This window comes from Heterodontus francisci, chromosome 45 (assembly GCF_036365525.1).
Source record: "Heterodontus francisci isolate sHetFra1 chromosome 45, sHetFra1.hap1, whole genome shotgun sequence".
Taxonomy (NCBI): domain Eukaryota; kingdom Metazoa; phylum Chordata; class Chondrichthyes; order Heterodontiformes; family Heterodontidae; genus Heterodontus; species Heterodontus francisci.
Window position 1 is genome coordinate 16,982,723 of NC_090415.1, and position 19,912 is coordinate 17,002,634.

General features: G+C 47.1%; 1 protein-coding gene across 1 annotated transcript; it reads right to left on the minus strand.

The window, feature by feature from the left end:
- Positions 1 to 4,378: 4,378 nt before the first annotated feature.
- LOC137356427 (probable G-protein coupled receptor 139) lies at positions 4,379 to 19,565 on the minus strand. Its single transcript, XM_068022319.1, has 2 exons — positions 19,319 to 19,565; positions 4,379 to 5,310 (listed from the first exon to the last, which is right to left on the minus strand). Exons 1-2 carry the CDS (start codon positions 19,563 to 19,565, stop codon positions 4,379 to 4,381), a joined length of 1,179 nt encoding a protein of 392 aa, XP_067878420.1.
- Positions 19,566 to 19,912: the final 347 nt, after the last annotated feature.

Sequence of the window (19,912 nt, forward strand, 5' to 3'; positions counted from 1 at the left end):
AGTTGAAGGAGAAGTCGTTCACTGTGACAAGACGTTCAGCCAGGTGGAGGAGGGTGGCGGTGGTGGACTCGTTGGGGTTCTGCTCATGGAATAAGCGGAGAGCCCTCAGACCATCTTGGTGGAAGTGCAGAGAGATTGGACGTCCAAAGCGAAGATGAGGAGATTAGAGCCAGAAAACGGGAAATTGTCAATATGACGTCGGGTGTCAGAAGAGTCACAGATGTAGGTGGACCAGGGGAAAAAAAGATAGAGTCAAGTTAGGAAGAAATAAGCTCAGTGAGGCAGGAACAGGCTGAAACGATGGGTCTCCCAGGACAGTCGTGTTCGTGGATATTGGGAAGGTGGTAGAAGCCGGCTGTCTGGGGTTGCAGGACTATGAGGTTGGAAGCTGTAGAGAGAAGATCTCTGGAGGAGATGAGGTCATTGACAGTCTAGTGGACAGTAGCTTGAAGTGTTGTGGTGGAATCATGGTCTTCGGGGGGGGGGGGGGCGGTGGAGTGGGGGGAAGGAAGAAGTGTCTGAGAGTTGGTGCTCAGACACTGCAAGGTGGAGGTTGGTACACCAGACAACAACAAAATTTGTCAGCAGGTTTGATCACAATGTCGAGGTTAGACCTGAGTGAACGCAGTGCAGCAAGTTCAGAGGGAGACGAGAGAGAGCGACGGAGTGGAGAAATTGAGACAGACGATGTCATGCTCACAGTTCTCAAAGAAAAGATCAAGAGTGTGTAACAGCCCCGAAGGAGGGGTCCATGGAGGAAGAATACTGGAGGTGGGTGAATGAGTCTGCTGGTCGGGTGAGGGTATCTGGACAAAGAAGTGAGCCGTAGGTGAAGGCGCTGGAAGAAGAGATCAAAGTTAGGCTGAAAGTGAAATTCATTGAGATGGGTGTGAAAGGGGCTAAAACTGAGTACTTTGCTGTGTATAGATCATTCATCATCAGAAAGGGGAAGGCCAAACGGTATTGTGAATACACGTCAAGGGGTGAGAGAGAAGAAGGGATGGGGTCAAAGGGAAGTGAAGTGGAAGAAAGATCAGGACGGGTGTTGGTACCCATGAGTTGGTGGAGCTCGCTTTCCTTAACACCTGAAAGGAAGACAAAAAGTGTTGGGTTGTCCTGCATTAAGGTGTCAATGGACAGGAAACCAGAGAACAGAATGAGAGACATTCCAACGTGTTACAGACTCAGTGGGTGGTGCAAACTGCTGACCTGATGTGTGTCTGGGTGGGAGGAGACTCTGTCCCAATCCCAAACCCTCCTCCCTCTCTTTCTCTCTTCAGAGGAAGGGACATCGCCCTCACTCTGGTGTGTTTGGGTTATGTGTTCTCAATGTTTTTTTATCTCAATCTTTATCACTTTCAATCTTCTGTTTTTAAGTGGAATTTGTTTCTAATGGGATATTTCTGAGAGAATGGAACTGTAACTGAGAGGGGAAGCTCTGTGATCTTTCTGTACTTTTGCTTATGAATCTTTTGCTTTGATTTCCCCAATTCCTTTGCTTTCCCTCTCCTCCAGGGGACATTTGCTTTTACTTTGAATACTGCAATGATAAGATATAATGGGAATGAGTGAGGATTGGGATGAGGAATTCTATTGGACAGCATCTTCCTCTTCCTTAGGGCAGAGGCCTTCACCCTGAGGCAGCATCTAATGGGACTCTGTGCATTTGCGTCTGTTTATTACACTGGGGATGAATTTCCTCTTCAGCACTGTGGGGTTCAGTGCTATAGTTAAACATTTCCTGTTGAGTCCCTTGAGTTTTAAAGTGTTTGAAAGCTTTCGTTGTTTCAGACCTGATCTTTCAATGTGACACAAGCTTGTTAATCCATGATAGAATGGGCCTGCCCACCCCCAGAGAGAGGAGATTAAACTCATCAATGAGAACCCGTATGAAGGTTTCTTTTAATTCCAGAATAATGCTTCTGTTTCCAGGCAATGGAATGAAGTCTATGGTTAAGTGATATACATGGCAGTATTTTTGTTTAAATGAGAGCAATCCACTGTGGTCATTTTAAGTGTTATCGGTCTGTGGTAGTAATTTAAACTCCACAGTGGCAGCAGTGTGCACCATCTGCAAGATGCACTGCAGCTGCTCACCAGGGCTCCTTCGACAGCAACTTACAAACCCACGAACCACACATAAGGACAAGGGCAACAGATGTATGGGAACACCACCACCTGCACGTTTCAATCCAAGCCACACTACATTCTGACTTGCAACTATATCGCTGTTCCCTCACTTTCACCGGGTCAAAATTTTGGAACTTGTTTTGCAGCAGCACTGTTGGTGTGCCTACACCCGAAGGGCTGCAGCAGTTCAAGAGGCAGCTCACCACCAGCTTCTCACTGCCCAGCAAGCAACGCCCACATCTCCCAAATCAATGGAAAAGATATGCCGTGCGGACCTTTTATGTGACCTGCATAGCGGCCATTTTAAATTATGTTTGTTTTGGCCATTTTAAATGGTACGCGCTGTGGCCTTTTGATGCGACCTGTGTACGACCATTTTAAGTGGCATGCAGTGCGACCAGTTTAAGTCATATCATCTGCGACCATTTTAATTTATGAGTAGTGTGGCAATTTAAAATGATTAGCAGCGCGACCATTGCAAGTGATATTTTTACTGTCATTTAAAATGATGTGCACTGTGGCCATTTTAAATGATATACAGTGCGACCGTTCCAAGTTTCATGCAGCGTGGGCACTTTAAGTGACATGCACAGCAGCCATTGTAAGAGCTATGCTCTGTGACCATTTCAAGTGGCATTCATTGTGGCTCTTTTAAGTGATAGGCACTGCGGCCATTGTACGTGATATGCAGTGTATCCATTTTAAATGTTATGCCTTGCAACCATTTTATATGACAAGCCATGTGGCCATTTTCTGTAACTTGCCATGGGGCCCTTTTAAGTAACATGCACGCTTTCCATTTAAAGTAACTTGCCATGGGGCCAATTTAACAGATATGCTAGGCAGCCATTTGAAGTACTACGCACTGCGACTATTTTATGTGACATGATGTGTGGTCATTTTAATTAATTTGCCATGGGCCAAATTTAGTGATGTTCACTGCCGCCATCTAAGTGACATGCACTGCGGCGATTTAAAGTAGCATGCACTGCCGCCATTTTAACTCACATGTACTGCGACTAGTTAAACAGAAATGCAGTACGGACATTTTACGTGGCTAGCCATGCGGCCATTTTAACTGATATGCACTGAGGCCATTTAAAGTGACATGCGTTGCGGCCATTTTAAGTGACAAGCATTGCGTCCACGTTAATTGACATGCATTGCGGCCATTTTAATCGACATGCAGTGCGACCATTTCAAGTTACATGCACCGTGTCCATTTTAATGATATGCCATGTGGCCATTTGAAGTGACAAGCACTGCCGCCATTTTTAGTGATATGCACTGTGGCCATTATATTATGCACTGCAGCCATTTTAAATCTGATGCGTGGGCATTTAAAGTTACATGCACTGCGACCATTTAAATTGATTTGCACGGCCGCAATTTTAACTGCCATGCGTTCACGTCAAGTTAAATGATTCACTGTGGCATTTTATGTGACATGCACTGCAGCCATTTTAAAATAGGAGTCTTCTTTGGTGGTATTTTAAGCATTACCTATCAACGGCAGTGAATGTATGAGATGTCATGGGTTACAAACGAGTAGTAAATGTTTGTTAAGGGTCGTAAAGGGTTACAGACGATTGCAAAGGGTTATACAAGATTAAAAGGAATGATAACGTAATGTAAAGAATAATAAAGGATGAAAAACAGCTAAAAGGACAATGGAGTATTTTAAAGAATTATAGCATTAAAGGTGTGGTGGGGGGGGGGTACAAATTTTTATAATTTGTTGTAAAGAAATACAAGGGATGCAAAGTATTATGATGGTATTATAAAGATTATAAAGAATTATGACGAATTCTGTTTGCGGCTTCACGTCACGATATGGAACAGGCCCCGCTCCCACATCACCGTCACCATGGAGATCAGCCTCCGCCTCCACCCCCCGTCAGCCTGCAGAACATGCTCCGGCCCAACTGTCCGTCTCCCTGAGAACAGCCCCTGCCCCAACATCACGGTAATTATGGGCAACAGGCTCCACCTCCACTATCTCGTCAGCATGTGGGACAGTCCCCGACTGCAGTCTCCCTGTGGAAACAGGCTGCTCGCCACCAAGGGAAGAGTTCATGCCCCTCTGCCCCTTACCATTGTGTCTGCCCCCTTCCTCCGTGGAATCACCTAAGTGACAGAACACGTCTCCGCTCTGTCTCCACATCTACAGGCCCCGCCATGATCTGTCATCATAGCGACAGGCCCCGCCCCGATCTGTCACCATAGCGACAGGCCCCGCCCCGATCTGTCACCATAGCGACAGGCCCCGTTTCGCAGCTGCTGGAAATAGGCAATGATTCAGCTGAAATGGATATTTCAGCGCAATCTTCAATTGCTGCCTGAACTGAGTTTGGGTCACGGCATAAATCACAGTGTTTGTGCAGCAACTCAGGAGCTGCAGCATGAAGCCTAATTCCCGCAGAAACTTAGGTAGTATTGCAGACCTATACCCAAACCACCACATCCGCCACCATATCGAATACACCATTAACACTGCCCATAACAGCATGAAATTGGCCGAGATAGCTAACAGCAAAGTGACAGATTTCCTTCGGCTCTTCATCTCTGGATCTCTGCGACTCTCCCCACTGCTGTGAGCCCGAAGTCTCCTGCGTGATCTGCTGCTCACTAAAATGTATCTGACGGTGACAGCATTGAGCAGCAAAATCAGAACAAATGCGACCCCCGGGGTTAAAATGTTGTGGAGGAACTCTATTGTTCCCCAGATCAGAGAGGATCGAACATCCCCTGCTATCGCACAAAACCAGGGTTCGTTATACAGCCAATACCAATCTGTTAACATGAAATACCAAAAGATGTTCTTTAAACCGCTCACCACAGTCACTGTTCCCAGAACCACAGCCGCCGTTTTCTCGCTGCAATATTTACTTTTCAGCTTCTGGCAACAAATGGCCACAAATCGATCAAAGGTGAAAGTGACGGTGAACCAGACAGAACAGTCTGTGGCTGCATAAAGCAGGACGGCGTGGATATTACAAGTCCGGAAGGAAAACCTCAGGAACTGAAACTGTTTCTTATAAACAATTGGAATGTGCCTCAATATCAGGTCGAGGATAATGGTCAGTAGATCCGCCGCAGACATGGCCACCAGGTAGCGAGTGACACATTTGGAGAGACCACACTTTTCCCGAGACAGGATCCCGATCGCCAGCAAGTTAACTGTGAGGAAGGGAAATAAACAGAACAATTCAATATCTGGCTCTGCGCAACTTAACAGTTTGATTGAGGACATATTGAGATTAACAAATGTGTTCCTATATCCAGTGATGCACTGAAATAATTGGACGTCAAAGAACAAGCGGGAAGGTCTGTCATACGGTGGAAGCCTAGAGAGATTAAATGACAAAAAATGATATTAAAATTGTTAAACTTAATGTTGATCATGATCCTCCACTTCATTCCTTCCTTGTCTGGTTTGTAAACTGTTCCGTCTCTAATCTCTCCCAGTTCTCATGAAGGGTCATTGACCTGAAACATTAAATCTGTTTCTCTCTCCACAGATGCTGCCAGAGCTGCTGAATATTTCCAGCATTTTCTGGTTTTATTTCAGATTTGCAGGTTCTGCAGCACCTTTCTCTTGTGTAGAAACCTAAATGTGCAATTGACTGAGACACACCCTCACCTGTGACAGGCAACATGGAATTCTATTATTTTCAAACAATAATTGGAAATGAGTCCACTGAAACATCATGGAAACAAATAATCTCAATCGTCACTAAGTTAGCTGTAAACAAGGTAAATGATCATGAAATTATACATAAGGTTGGAAGTGAAAACAACTGTTTGAAAGAGTTCGGGGTGACATGTGCACATTTGTTACTGCTTTCAGTATGCATCTAATGATTATGGCAGAGACCGGGATTTCTGCTGGAGACAGGGAGCTGATGTTACGAGAGCCAGCCGGGTTACTGACGAAGCTATGAGGGGGACCACATCTTGCCAATTCAGAGGCCGGAACCGGCGTAAGTCAATGGTGTTCAAGCCATTTACTGCCTGGCGCCGTAGTCCACATTACTTTAAGGATGGGGACCCCGCCTGACACGGCTGCTGAACACTCAGTGGGCCAGCAGCTCAGTAGTATCAGCAAAGCCACCGGGAGCAGTGCAACTGCCAGTATTAAACCAGGCCTGGGTGCTAGAACATCGTTGGAGCCCTGACCCTAGGTAAGTGTGGACACCACGGCCAGTCAGATAGTCGGGGTCGCTGCCGGTAACACACTCGGCCTGGGGCCAGGGCAGGACTGTGACTGCAAAGCCTCAACTCAGGTAGGTGTGGCAAGAACACTATAGCCGGTCAGGGAGTAGGACCACTGCCAGTAATACACCAGGCCTCGGACCAGAGCCATGACTGGAGACCCAGACCCCAGGTAAGTGTAGCGACAAAACTGGAACCAGTCAGCGAGTGGGGTCACTGCCACCAACACACCAGAACTAGGGGCAGGAACATTGCTGGAGTTCCTGGACCTCAGGTAAGTGTGATGCGGTTTCTGAGGCCAATCAACGAGTGGGGGGCATTGCCAGTAACACACCGGGCTCTGGACTAGGAATATCGCTGGAGCCCCAGAACTCAAGTACGTGTGGCGAAGACACCGGGGCCAGTCAGCGAGTGGAAATGGGGAGGAGGGGGGAGGGTGGCGGGGGGTACAGCCGGTACCACACCAGGCCTGGGACCAGTACCATCGCTGGATTCATGTAACCCAGGTAACTGTGATAAGGACAGAGGGGCCGGTCAGACAGTGGGGGCTACTGCCAGTAATAAGCCAGCCTGGGACCAGGACCTGTGAGGGATACCTGAACTTCAGATATGTGTGGTGACGGATGTGGCAGCCAGTCAGGGAGCGTGCGATGCTGCCTGTACTATAGCAGGTCTGGAACCACTTCAGGTTCACTAAAACCCAAGTAAGTTGGCGAGGTCGCCAGGGCATGTCAAGGAATGGGGTAGCTACGAGGGAAGGGGCAGGCACTGCTGGTACTACACCAGGCCCGAGCCTGCACCCACTTTTCCACAGCATGGAACCAAGAAAGGTGTTTTGGGGTCATTGGGGCCGGTCATCACGTGGGGACCACTTCCAGATCTACTACAGTTCTGGGACCTGGACTATCCTGGAGTCCCAGACCCCGGATCAGTGTAGCGGTTTCGGTGGTGGGGGGGGTGGCAGTCAGGGAATGGGGCCAACATCTGGTGCAATACCAGGCCTGGAACCAGATGTACTGCTGGAGCCCCACACCCTAGGTAAGTGTGGCGAGGCTTCAGGACCAGTCAGAGACCGGCGGCCACTGTCAGTACTACCCAAGATCTGGGTAGTATCTCAGATAAGTATGGTGGGTTAACCGGGATCAGTTAGGGAATGGGGGCCACTGACGTATTTCAGCTGGATGGGACCATAACCATCGCTGGACACCCATAACAAATATCAGTGTGGCACTGTCTCCTGGGCCTGTAAGGAAGTGTTGGGGGGGGGGGCACTGCCAGTACAAGAATAGGTGTGAGACCATTGCCATCCTGGAGAACCACACCCCAGGTTTCTGTGTCAGGGCAACTGAGATAGCCACAGAGGAGGAGAAACTGCCCACAGTGCACCTTCCTGGGTGCATGGTAATCGCTGGAGCCACAGACCACAATTGAGATTGATTACCCAGGGCCAGTCAGGGAGCGGGAGCCATTGCTGGGTACTACACCAGGACTGGGACCAGGAGAAGCCTTGGATTCCCAAACCCCAGATAAGTGTGGTGGGTCACAGGCGCCAGTCCATCGCCCTTGGAATGTGGGTGAGGGTGGTCGGTCAGCGCAGGGGTGTTTAACAAAGAGTTGGCCTTGGCTGCAAAGGGCCCATCCACAGGCCATAGATTACACACGGAGGATGACTCTCCCATTCCCTAAGGGTGGCTGCCTTGTTTTACTGGGTAGCCTGCATAAGTGGTGGGGCTTCCACCAATCGCTTGTGTAATTCCACTTAAAGGCCTCAGTTGAACTCCGGGAGACCAGAGACAGAGCGACACAGAGAGGAGCACGGCGGGAGTGGAGGTTTAAAAAGAACGCCAAATTCCCAGAGACAGAGACCGGAGACAGAGCTGGAGAGAGAGGAGCAGGGCGGGATCAGAGAGAGAGAGGAGCACGGTGGGAGCAGAAATAGAGAGAGGAGCACGGCGGGATCGGGGGGAGAGAGAGGAGTCTGGCTGGAGTAGAGAGAGAGAGAGGAGCGCGGCGGGATCGGAGAGAGAGAGAGGAGGCTGGCGGGATCGGGGAGAGAGGGAGGAGCCTGGCGGGATCGGGGGGAGAGAGAGTAGCATGGCGGGAGTAGAGAGAGAGAGAGGAGCACGGCGGGATCGGGGAGAGAGAGGAGCAAGGCGGGAGCAGAAATAGAGAGAGGAGCACGGCGGGATCGGGGGGAGAGAGAGGAGCATGGCGGGAGTAGAGAGAGAGAGAGAGGAGCACGGCGGGATCGGAGAGAGAGAGAGGAGCCTGGTGGGAGCAGAGGGAGAGAAAGGACACGACGGGATCAGAGAGAGAGAGGAGCCTGGCGGGATCAGGTGGAGAGAGAGGAGCATGGCGGGAGTCGAGAGAGAGAGAGGAGCACGGCGGGATCGGGGAGAGAGAGGAGCACGGCGGGAGCAGAAATAGAGAGAGGAGCACGGCGGGATCGGGGGGAGAGAGAGGAGCATGGCGGGAGTAGAGAGAGAGAGAGAGGAGCACGGCGGGATCGGAGAGAGAGAGAGGAGCCTGGTGGCAGCAGAGGGAGAGAAAGGACACGACGGGATCAGAGAGAGAGAGGCGCATGGCGGGAGCAGAGAGAGAGAGAGGAGCACAACGGGATCGGAGAGAGAGAGAGGAGCACGGCGGGAGTGGAGAGAGAGGGGAGCAGGGCGCCAGCAGTAGGATCGGGGAGAGAGAGGAGCCCAGCGGGATTGGAGAGAGAGGGGAGCATGGCGCCAGCAGCGGGAGCGGAGCAGGAAAATATTGAAAGGTGACATCATAGTGTGGTCACAATCAGCAGTGAGAGCAGGGAAACAGAGAGCCACTGGGGTACGTGTAGAGGTAAGCTTTCACTTGAATTTGATTTAAATCAAACAGAGAATCAAACATCATAGGCAAGCAGGTAGATGATTGGTTTGGGAAGAAACTACCTGTTTGGTGAATACCCCCGAAGAGATTTAGGTCCATTTTCTTCCTAACGTTTAAAATAGTAGTGGAGCTAGTGGTAAGCTTAATAAAATATATAATAAAATATATTAAAAAAGGGAAATAAATTAAATTATTGAATAAAATAATTAAGTAGTTAATTGAAACACATTAAGAATGTTAGCACAGGTGATGTGTCACAGCTGCAGCATGTGGGAGCTCTTGGATGCCAGTGTGATCCAGGGCAAACACGTCTGCTGGAACTGTTTGCAGCTCGAAAAGCTTCAGCTCTGAGTTATTGAACTGGAGTCCGAGATGCAGACAATGTGACACACCAGGGAGGGGGCAAGTTACCTGGACATTTTGCACCAGGAAGCGGTCACATCCCTTAGGATGGGGTCTTCTGATTTGGTCAGTGGTCAGGGACAAGGGCGTGTGGCTGCAGCTGAGGCAGGTAAGGGGACCCAGAGGGCCGGAGTGCAGGAGCCTCAGCCTTTGCGATTGTCCAACAGGTTTGAGGTTCTTTCAGCTTGTTTGGATGAGAAGGGGGCTTCAGGGTGGATGAGAAACCTGATTGTGGCACCATGGTACAGGAAGCCATTCAAGTGGAGGGAGATTAAAGGAATTCAGGAGTAGCGGGGACACTATTGTTAGGGGGATTGAAACTGTTCTGTGCAGCAAAGAGCGAGAGCCCAGACGGCAATGTTGCCTGCACGGTGCCATGGTTTGGGACATTTGCTCAGGGCTGGAGAGGAGGATCCAGCCGTCGTGGTCCATGTCGGTACCAAAAACATAGGTATGACAAGGAAAGAGGTTTTGCATAGTTAGTATGAGGAACCAGGCACCAAATTAAGAATCAGAACCTCAAAGGTAATAATATCTGGATTAGGCAAACCTAAGACTAAATCAACAGATAAGGCTAGAGGTTACAAAAGTAATAAAATGACAGAACAAAAGACTCTGTATCTGAATGCACAAAGTATTCGAAACAAAACAGATGAACTAGAGTGCAAATAGAAATAACTAAGTATGATCTGATGGCCATTGCAGACACAGTTTCAGCGCCATCAGTGGGATTGGTGGCCACTGCCGGTACTGCACAGGTCTTGGACCAGGCCCAACGCTGGAACCCGGACCCAAAGGGGAGCGAGGCAAGGTCACCAGGGCCAATCTGGAAGGCCCGGGCAAGGGGTATTGGAGGGCTGGTTATAACGCCCAGGGGAGAGATGTCCTGAGAAGTTCGGTGTTTCCTGGGCGGGGCCCCTGCGTGCCACAGATTGCCAATGGAGGAGGGAAACCCCCAAGACCGCAGGGAGGGTGCCCTATTTTACAATTAACCCTCCCCACGTGGCAGAGACCCACACCCCCGACCCGCAACACTGGTTAGATCCCAACAGGGGCGGGGGAGGACCTTATTGTCTTCATTTGGCCTGTCGGTTGGAAGGTCATCTTCGGCCCCTTCAGCTCCCAGCAAGATCACTTGACGGTCGAGCAACAATGGACCCTCATGGACAGGGTGTGGGGAGGTCATGGAGGAACTTGAAAATAAGGATGAGAGTTTTAAAATCAAGACGTTTCTTGATCGACAGTCAAGCTAGGGCAGCGAGCACAGGAGTGATTGATGAACGGGAGTTGCTGTGAGTTAAGAGAACAGCAGCGGAATTTTGGGTTACCTGAAGTTTACAGGGAGTAGATTGTGGGAGATCAGCAGGAGGACATTGGAATTGTCCAGTCTGGAGGTAACAAAAGCATGAAGGAGGGTTTTGAGCAGAGGAGCCGAGACAGGAGTAAACTCACAGGAGTTACAGAGCTGGAAATTGCCCATTTTTTTGAAAGTGCAGATATGTGGTCAGAAGCTCATCTTGGGGTTAAATATGGCACCAGGTTTGCGAAGAGTCTGGTTTAGTCTCACACAGTTCTTCGGAAGAGCGATAGAGTCGTTAGTTAGAGAATGTGGACTGAACACAATAGTTGAAATCTGCTCAATGTTTAATTGGCACAACAAGTGCGTGAGATACAAACAGAAAGTGCTGGAGATAGTCAGCATTTCTGTCAGCATCTGTAAAGAATGAAACAGACGTAATGTTTCAGATCTGTGGTCTTTCATCAGTTCTGAGTATTTGTTTTATTCATTCATGTGATGTGGGTAACGCTGGCCAGGCCAGCATTTATTTCCCATCCCTCATTGCCCTTGAGAAGTCGGTGGTGAGCTGCCTTCTTGAACCGCTGTAGTCCCTGTGAGGTAGTTACACCAACAGTGCTGTTCGGAAGGGAGTTCCAGGCTTATCACCGAGCGACAATGAAGCAATGGCGATTTGGTTCCAAGTCAGGATGGTGTGTGACTTGGAGGGGAACTTGCAGCTGGTGGTGTTCTCATGCATCTGCTGCCCTTGTCCTTCTAGTTGGTAGAGGTCGCAGGTTTGGGCGGCGCTGTCTAAGGAGCCTTATTGCGTTGCTGCAGTGCATCTTTTAGATGGTACACACTGTTGCCACTGTGCATCGGTGGTGGACCGAGTGAATGCTAGTGGATGGGATGTCAATCAAACGTTGTTCTGGATGGTGACGAGTTTCTTGAGTATTGTTGCAGCTGCACCCATCCAGGCAAGTGGAGAGTATTCCATCACACTCCTGACTTGTGCCTTGTCGATTGTGGACAGGGTTTGGCGAGTCAGGAGATGAGTTACTCGCCGCAGGATTCCTAGCCTCTGACCTACTCGTGTAGCCATGGTATTTATATGGCTACTCCAGTTCAGTTTCTGGTCAATATTAGCCCCTAGGATGTTGATAGTGGGGGATTAGTAACGATCGTAACACCATTCAATGTCAAGAGGAGATGGTTGGATTCTATCTTGTTGGAGATGGTCATTGCCTGGCACTTGTGTGGCGCGAGTGTTACTTGCCACTTATCAGCCCAAGCCTGGATATTGTCCAGTTCTTGCTGCATTTTCTCACGGTCTGCTTCAGTATCTGAGCGGTCGCTAATGGTGCTCAACATTGTGCAATCATCAGCGAACATCCCTACTTCTGAACTTATGATTGAAGGAAGCTCATAGATGAAGCAGCTGAAGATGGTTGTGCCCAGGACATCAACCTGAGGAAATCTTACCGTGTTGTCCTGGATGGTTAACCCTCAATAACCACAACCCATTCTGTGTTGCACTAATCTCTGTTTTTTATGAGCACGAGACAGAAAATGTAAACTAGAGGGTGAGGGGACGAAAGAGAGAATGGAAAATAGAGAAGGAGGGAAAGGCATGTTTGTGCTTCTATCCAAGCCTATGGATTGTGATTCGTGATTTTCCTGCGCCTTTTCCTGTTGAGTCAGATGACAGACAATCTTCATGCTGCCTCCTCATTTCCATGGATTCCATATGCCGCCCTTAGTGACTTGTTCTGCCTACTGCCAGTAGACTCAACAGGTGCCTAACTGCGTATGAGGCTGGCTCGTAGCATCTGGCATCACCAAGATTGTTCAGGAAGACGCTATGTTCCTGCTTTATGCCTTTTCTGAACTCCAATCTCACACTCATCCTGCTCTCTGGGATGATGTGGAAGCTGCAGATGGAGGGACTATGGACGTTCTGCTTTCCATCCCACCCTAATCCCACACCTCAACTCTCCTCTTATGATTTTATACTGTCCAATGATATCCAAAAACTGTTCCACTTTCTAGTCACAGCAGCTTCAGGAGACAGAGAGAGGGAGCAGAGAGCAGCAGCACAGCGCTGATGGTGAAGCCCCATCATTTGGTTTGACATTCGCAGCCATCAGCTCAAAGATTCACACTGCGTGAACCTGAGAGACGTGTATCGAGGCTGAATTTACACGTGAGATTCGCCGAGCACTAATGGGCTGCGGACAGGTCGAGGGAAGGTGTACTTCATACACTCGTTCAACAGAGGCAAGGTCAAATAAAAGTTATAATACACGGGGCTCAGATGAGATCATTGCTGGAGCAGCAAACAGGAGAGCATTAACGGGCATGCACACTAAGATGTTGTGTGCATTGACAGGCCTCTCAGACAGTTTGTTGTCACTGTCAAGGAGCATGGAGGAGTCCGGCTCCAATATGATACAGGACATTGCACAGAGTTTGAATCCATTCTTTCCCCTGTGGAAGTGGTCGGTAACTCCATGACAACATGACAGGACCCAGCCATGATAAAGCGTCTGGTGGCCATTGTCTCAGCTTTCACTGCAGCACAGATGGCAGACACCCAACATTTTAGTGCTGCAGTAGAAGATGTGACTGAAGTCATGAGATCCATGCTTGCTGCCATGCAGGATCGTTGCGGCTGCCATCGTGGCTGTGGATCTCATTGCTCAAAGGGTTTTTCAGGCTCTGACAACAATCCAGCAATGTGTGATCGAGTAGATTACGAGGATTGCTGATATGTCACCCCATGGGAGTGGCAGTGGCTCCGTGTAACACAAACCTGCTGTCCTCTCAGCCCACCGTGTCTGGTCCGATTTTCCAAGTGAACATTTCACTTCGGGGTATTTCGCCCCTTTCTCCCCATATTCCTGTGCATTCTTCCTTTTCTGGTAACTATGTCATTCCCTTTTGAATGCTTCGATTGACGCTGACTCCATCGCACTCTCGATATCCTAACCACTCACTGCATGATTTATTTTCTCATGTTGCCATTTTTTTCTTTTGCCAATTACCTTAAATCTGTAAACCAAAATACATTCGATGCTGGAAATCTGAAAGTAAAAAGCAAGTGCTAGAAATACTCAGCAGATCTTCTTCTCCCTTCATAGATACTGCTAGACCTCCTGAGTTTTCCCAGCACTTTATATTTTTTATTACCTGAGATCTGTGCCCTCTCATTCTTGATACTTTCATGAGTGTAAACAGTTCTTTCTTTTTTCCTATCTATATTTCCACACACACCTCATCAGGCATTACTTATTTGTTCGTGGGATGTGGTGTCAGTGAATAGGGCAGCATTGCCGATGAACTGAGTGACTTGCTCAGCCATTTAAGAGTCAACCACTTACTGTGGGTCCGGAATCAAATGCAGGCTATACCACGTAAGGAAAGTAGATTTCCTTCAAGAAAGGGCATGGCTGTTCTAGTTGGATTTGTATAACCATTGAGAATGGTTTCATTTTCACATTAGGATAGCTTTAAAACTCCAGGTGCATCAATTGAATTCTGCCATCCTGGTATTTGAACAGATTTCCCCAGAGCACGGCCAGGAGTTTCTAGATTACTAGTCCAATCACATTACCACTACACCACCACTTCCTCATTAACCGATTGCACATGGAGTAGGGGTCATAGATTGTCAGGTTGGACACAGCGATACAGAGAGAATATGAGGAAGATTTTTGTTCATGCAGCAGGTGGTAACGACCTTGATCGCTTTGTCCATGAGTGTGGTGCAGGGGGAGAAAATCAATGTTTTCAAAAGGAAACGTATGAGCACCTGAAGGCTGCGGGGATGGAGCGAGGGAGTGGGACTTAATGAATTGTTCCACAGAGAGCTGTCATGTACTCGATGGGCTGAATGGTCTCGTTCTGTAACGTAAATGATTGGATGACAAAATGATTCTCCATGGATATGAATCAGAGTTGTCTCACACACTGCTCCTGGGTTAGCTGTTGGTAAGTAACGTTCCCTGGAGAACCCTGGGTGGGTGCGGCAGAGCCCCCCTCCTCCTCCCTCTTTACAGAGCTTCCCCTCTCTGCAGCCTCTTCTCCATTTGGTGGCCATGTGTCAGACCCAGAGACATGTAACTACGGTCCCCGTACCTCGTCCAGAGTTGGGTCACCAAATCCCCTGACCTCCCTGAATATCTGCAGCAGCTCATAACTCAACCTCCAGCAAAACATCCACAGCAGCTCCACTCACTTTACAATAGTAGAAATAATTCAAATGCTCCTCACCTACAAGTTGGCTGTCAGATCCTTTTAAATAACGCTGGAGTGATCCTCGTGCTGCTGAGCAAAGGTTCAGCTGAAAGTGACTAACACAGGCAGTCAGTGGACACACACAGACCAAGTTACAAAGAGGTGCAATAAAGTTTTCAGAATAGTGCACTGATGACACGATCAAACATCTCCTCACACTAACAACACATGATTTTTATGTCCAGGCTAGAGCTATGCCCAGCATGGGACACTGTGCAGGTCGCACTAGCAGTGGACGGCTGTGTAGATGCACTCATTTTATGGATCCAGGCCTCCGCAGTATCGGCACCAGGGGCCCCGTACAGCCAAAAATCACACGCGGGGAAGATAGAAAGGGAAAGAGAAAATCGTTTTGGAAAGTTACAGGGTGGAGGTGGCTGGCAGATCAACTCGTACTGTTTTATTGATCCAGGCTTTCCAGAGTTCTGGCACCGGTAGTACCATGGAAGAGACAATCACGACAAGGGTCGGATACAGAGGAAAAGAAATTCACTTTGAAAGAGAAATGGAAAAAAAATGTTGAAGGCAAAAGAATTGTAGGAATATCGGAAATTGACAGGTGAGTGGGACTAATTGGAGAGGTGAGGCCGTGGAGGAACTTAAACAGTCAAGTGTGGATTTAACAATGACATGGATAAGGGCTTATATAGCAGATGGGCTGAGGCACAGATGGAGATGGGTGGGAGAATACGCAGGTTGCTTACAGTCTAATTCAGCCTCAGACGTTTGCCAGGCTGGTGTATGCAGTTCACGGGTAGGTCGTGGATTTGGTGATGGAGTCCAATGGCACAAGAACATATGAGTTAGGAGCAGACGTAGGCCATTCAGCCTTTCAAGCCTGCTCCACCATTCAAGAAGATCTGTTTGTGTATCGAATTCCACACTCCCATGTACCCCCGATAACCTTTGATTCTCTTGCCCAACAAGAATCTATCTACCTCCGCCTGAAAAATATTTAATGACCCGCCTCCGCCACCTTCTAAGGCAGAGAGTTCCAAAGCTGCACACCCCTCTGAAAGAAAAAAAAAATCTCCTCATCTCTGTCCCAAGTGTGCGACTCCTAATTTTACAACAGTGCCCTCTAGTTCTGGATAAGAGGGAACATCCTTTCCTCATCCGCCTTTTCAAGACCGTTCAGGATCTTATATACTTCTAGCAAGTCTCCCCTCAATCTTCTAAATTCCAGTCAAAACAAACCCATTCTATCCAACCTTTCCTCAGAAGACAACCCGCTCATTCCAGGTATCAATCCAGTAAAGCTCACATGAACCACCTCCAATGCATTTGCATCCTTCCTTAAATAAAGAGATCAAAACTGCACACAGTATTCGAGATGTGGTCTCACCAATGCCCTGTATACATGAAGCATAACATCCTTATTTTTATTTTCAATTCCTCTCGTAATAAAGGATAACATTCCATTAGCCTTCTTTATGACTTGCTGTACTTGCATGCTAACTTTTTGCAACTCTAGTACTAGAACACCTAGATCCCTCTGCGACTCGGAATTGTGCATTCGTTCTCCATATAAGTAATACACCGCCTTTTTATCCATCCTGCCAAAGTGAACAACTTCACATTTTCCCACATTATATTCTCTCTGTCAGATTTTTACCTACTCACTCAACCTATATCGGTCTGCAACCTCCTTATATTCTCGTCACAGCAACGTTTCCACCCTACATTTGTGTCATCTACAAATTTAGCTACCATGGCATCACTCTCCGAAGTCATTGATATCAATTGTAAAAGATTGAGGCCCCAGAATAGACCCCTTCGGGACTCCACTGGTCACACCCGGCCAATCAGAAAAGGCCCAATTTACATGTACTCTCTATTTTCTTCCAGCCAGCCAATTTTATCTCCATGCTAATGGGTTACCCCTGACATATGAGCTCCACCTTGCACAATACCTTTGATGGACACCTTATCAAATGCCTTCTGGAAATCCGAGAACCGTACATAAACTGGCTTCCCTCTGTCCACAGCGCATGTTACTCCTTCAAAAAACTTCAATAAATTAGTTTATTTCCCTTTCACAAATATCCGACTATTCCCGATTACCTTGACTTTTCCTGAGTGCCCAGGTCTAGCCTCCTGAATCATCGATTCTAATAACTTCCCACGATAGACGTCAAACTAACTGGCCTATAGTTACAGTGTTTCTGCACCCACCCCCCAACCTCCCCACCCCCCACCCTCCGCCACCGGCACCCCCCCCTCCCGACCCAACTTCTTTAATCGAGACGTTATATTTGCTACTTTCTGATCAAATGGAACTTTTTATGAATCCAGCGAATTTTGATAAAAATAACAACAACGCATCTCCGACCTCGTTCACCACCTCTTTTAAGACCCTGCAGCCCATCAGGACCCGGGTGACTTTAAATCCGCAGCTCCATCAGTTTGCTGAGTACCACTTCACTGATGACTGTAATTTTCCCAGGTTCCTCTCTTTCTTCCACCTCCTGATTTATATCTATTACTGGAATGTTTGTTCTGTAATCAAGACAGAAGCAAAATGTGTGTTCATTTTATCCCCCATTTCCTTATTATCTACTATGAACTCACCATTCTCACTCTCCAGAGGATCAACAATCACTTTACTTACTTTTTTTCTTTTCTAAATACCTGTAGAAACTCTTGCTATCTGATTTTACATTTCAAGTGAGTTTCCTCTCATACTTTAATTTATTTCTCATGATTAACCCTTTAGTCATTCTCTGCTGAACTTTATATTCTGACCAATCTGCACAATTATATGCTTTTTTTCCCTTAAGTTCGATGCTTTCCTTAATTTCATTATTTATCCATGGATGCTGGGTCTTCCTCTTAAGAATATATATTTCCAATAGGGATAAACTTGTGCTGAGCATTTTGAAAAATCCCCTTAAATGTCTTCCACTGCTTCTCTATTGATCTACCTCCTAGTCTAATAACCCAGTTCACTTCAGCTAGTTCAGCGTCCATGCCCACATAGTTGCCCTTATTTAAGTTTAAAATAATAGCCTTAGACCCACTCTTTTCTCTTTCAAACTGGATGGCAAATTCAATCATATTGTCGTCTCTCCTACCGTGAGATGTCTTTGCTCTGAGGCTATTAATTAATCCTGTTACATTACACATTATCAAGTCTAATATAACCTGGTCTCTGGTTGGTTGCTGAACGTGCTGCACTAGGAAACTATCTTGAATCTATTCTATGAAATCATCATCCAGGTTACTATTGCTGATCTGATTTTTCCAGTTTATATGTAGATTAAAATCACCCATGATTATTACCATTCCTTTATCACAATCAACTAATATTTCTTCATGTATAATTTGCCCTACAGTGTGATTACAGTTAGAGGCCTGTATACCACCCCCATTAGTGACTTTTTCCCCCTGCCATTTCTCATTTCCAACAAAACCGATTCTACATTCTGATCTCATGAACCAAGGTTACCTCTAACTATGGCACCAATGCCATCCTTGATTAACAGTGCTCCCCTTCCACCTTTACGTCGCTCCATATTCTTCTTTAATGGCATATCACCCTCAATATTTAGGAAACAACACTTGTCGTCTTGCAGCTATGTCTCTATAATTGCTTTCAGATCATATTTATTTACGTCAATGTACACGTGCATCTATTTTTTATGAATGCTAAGTGCATTCAGAACACAGTCTTTAGCGTTTTTTTGCCATCGTTGGACCATCTAGTTTTGACTGTTAGCATGGTATTAAGATTTGAGTTTTCTCTCTCTCCGTTCCTGCCATTGTCTGACCTTCATTTCCCATGTTACAATTATGCTGTTCTGGCTTGACTCTACCCCTTGATGTGCTACATCTAGACTGACTACAGCCGTCCCAAATTTGAAATTACATGTACAATATTGCGATGAATCAGGACTTACAACTCTCATAGCTGGAAATAAAGAGTTACCAGGGCAGCAAAGCAGCAGAGTTGATTGAGTAAATACAAAGGGCTCCAATACATGTAGCAATGCTTTATATAAATTAGATCTGGATATAAAGATTTTCGAGGAATAACGGCAGCAACAAGGAGGACAATGTAATTGACCAGGACAGTAATGCCGTTACAAATGGTTTATGAAATTAATAGCTGGATCGAGTGAGACTTACCGGGGACACCAACAATAGCGAGGATGGGATAGTAAAAGTATTGAATAATCTGAAGTGCGAGTTGCATCCGATATTCTAATGAAAGCTGATCATGATATTTAGAAAAAATATAAAGATCCCAGGATAAAGTCCTGCCTATTGTTGGAACAAAACTCCTGTCCATTGTTGTAACATATAAATCGACTGTTCTCAGATACGAATCCATTGTTGTAACATTCCAATCTATTGTTCTCAGATTCTGATCCATTGTTGTCGCATTCAAAACTATTATGATCAGATTCTGATCTATCCTCTCTCTCTCTCTCTCCCTGGACCTGCGGATCCCTGTTAGTGCTGGTGTTGATGCTCTGCTGATACCATGGGATAGCACATAGAAAGGAGTCTCTTATTCATAGAAGAGAAAAACATTTCAGTGACATCATTAAGGTCCATGGAGGCTGACATTAGTTACATTCACTGAACAAACAGGTTCAATTAACCCCTTATAATCCAACACTTTTTGCACCATAACAAAGTAGAACATTATCCATTCTGGATGGGATATTTGAGAGCAAGAACGGTGGAAATAGCGGAGGCAGCGGCCAGAATCTGTCA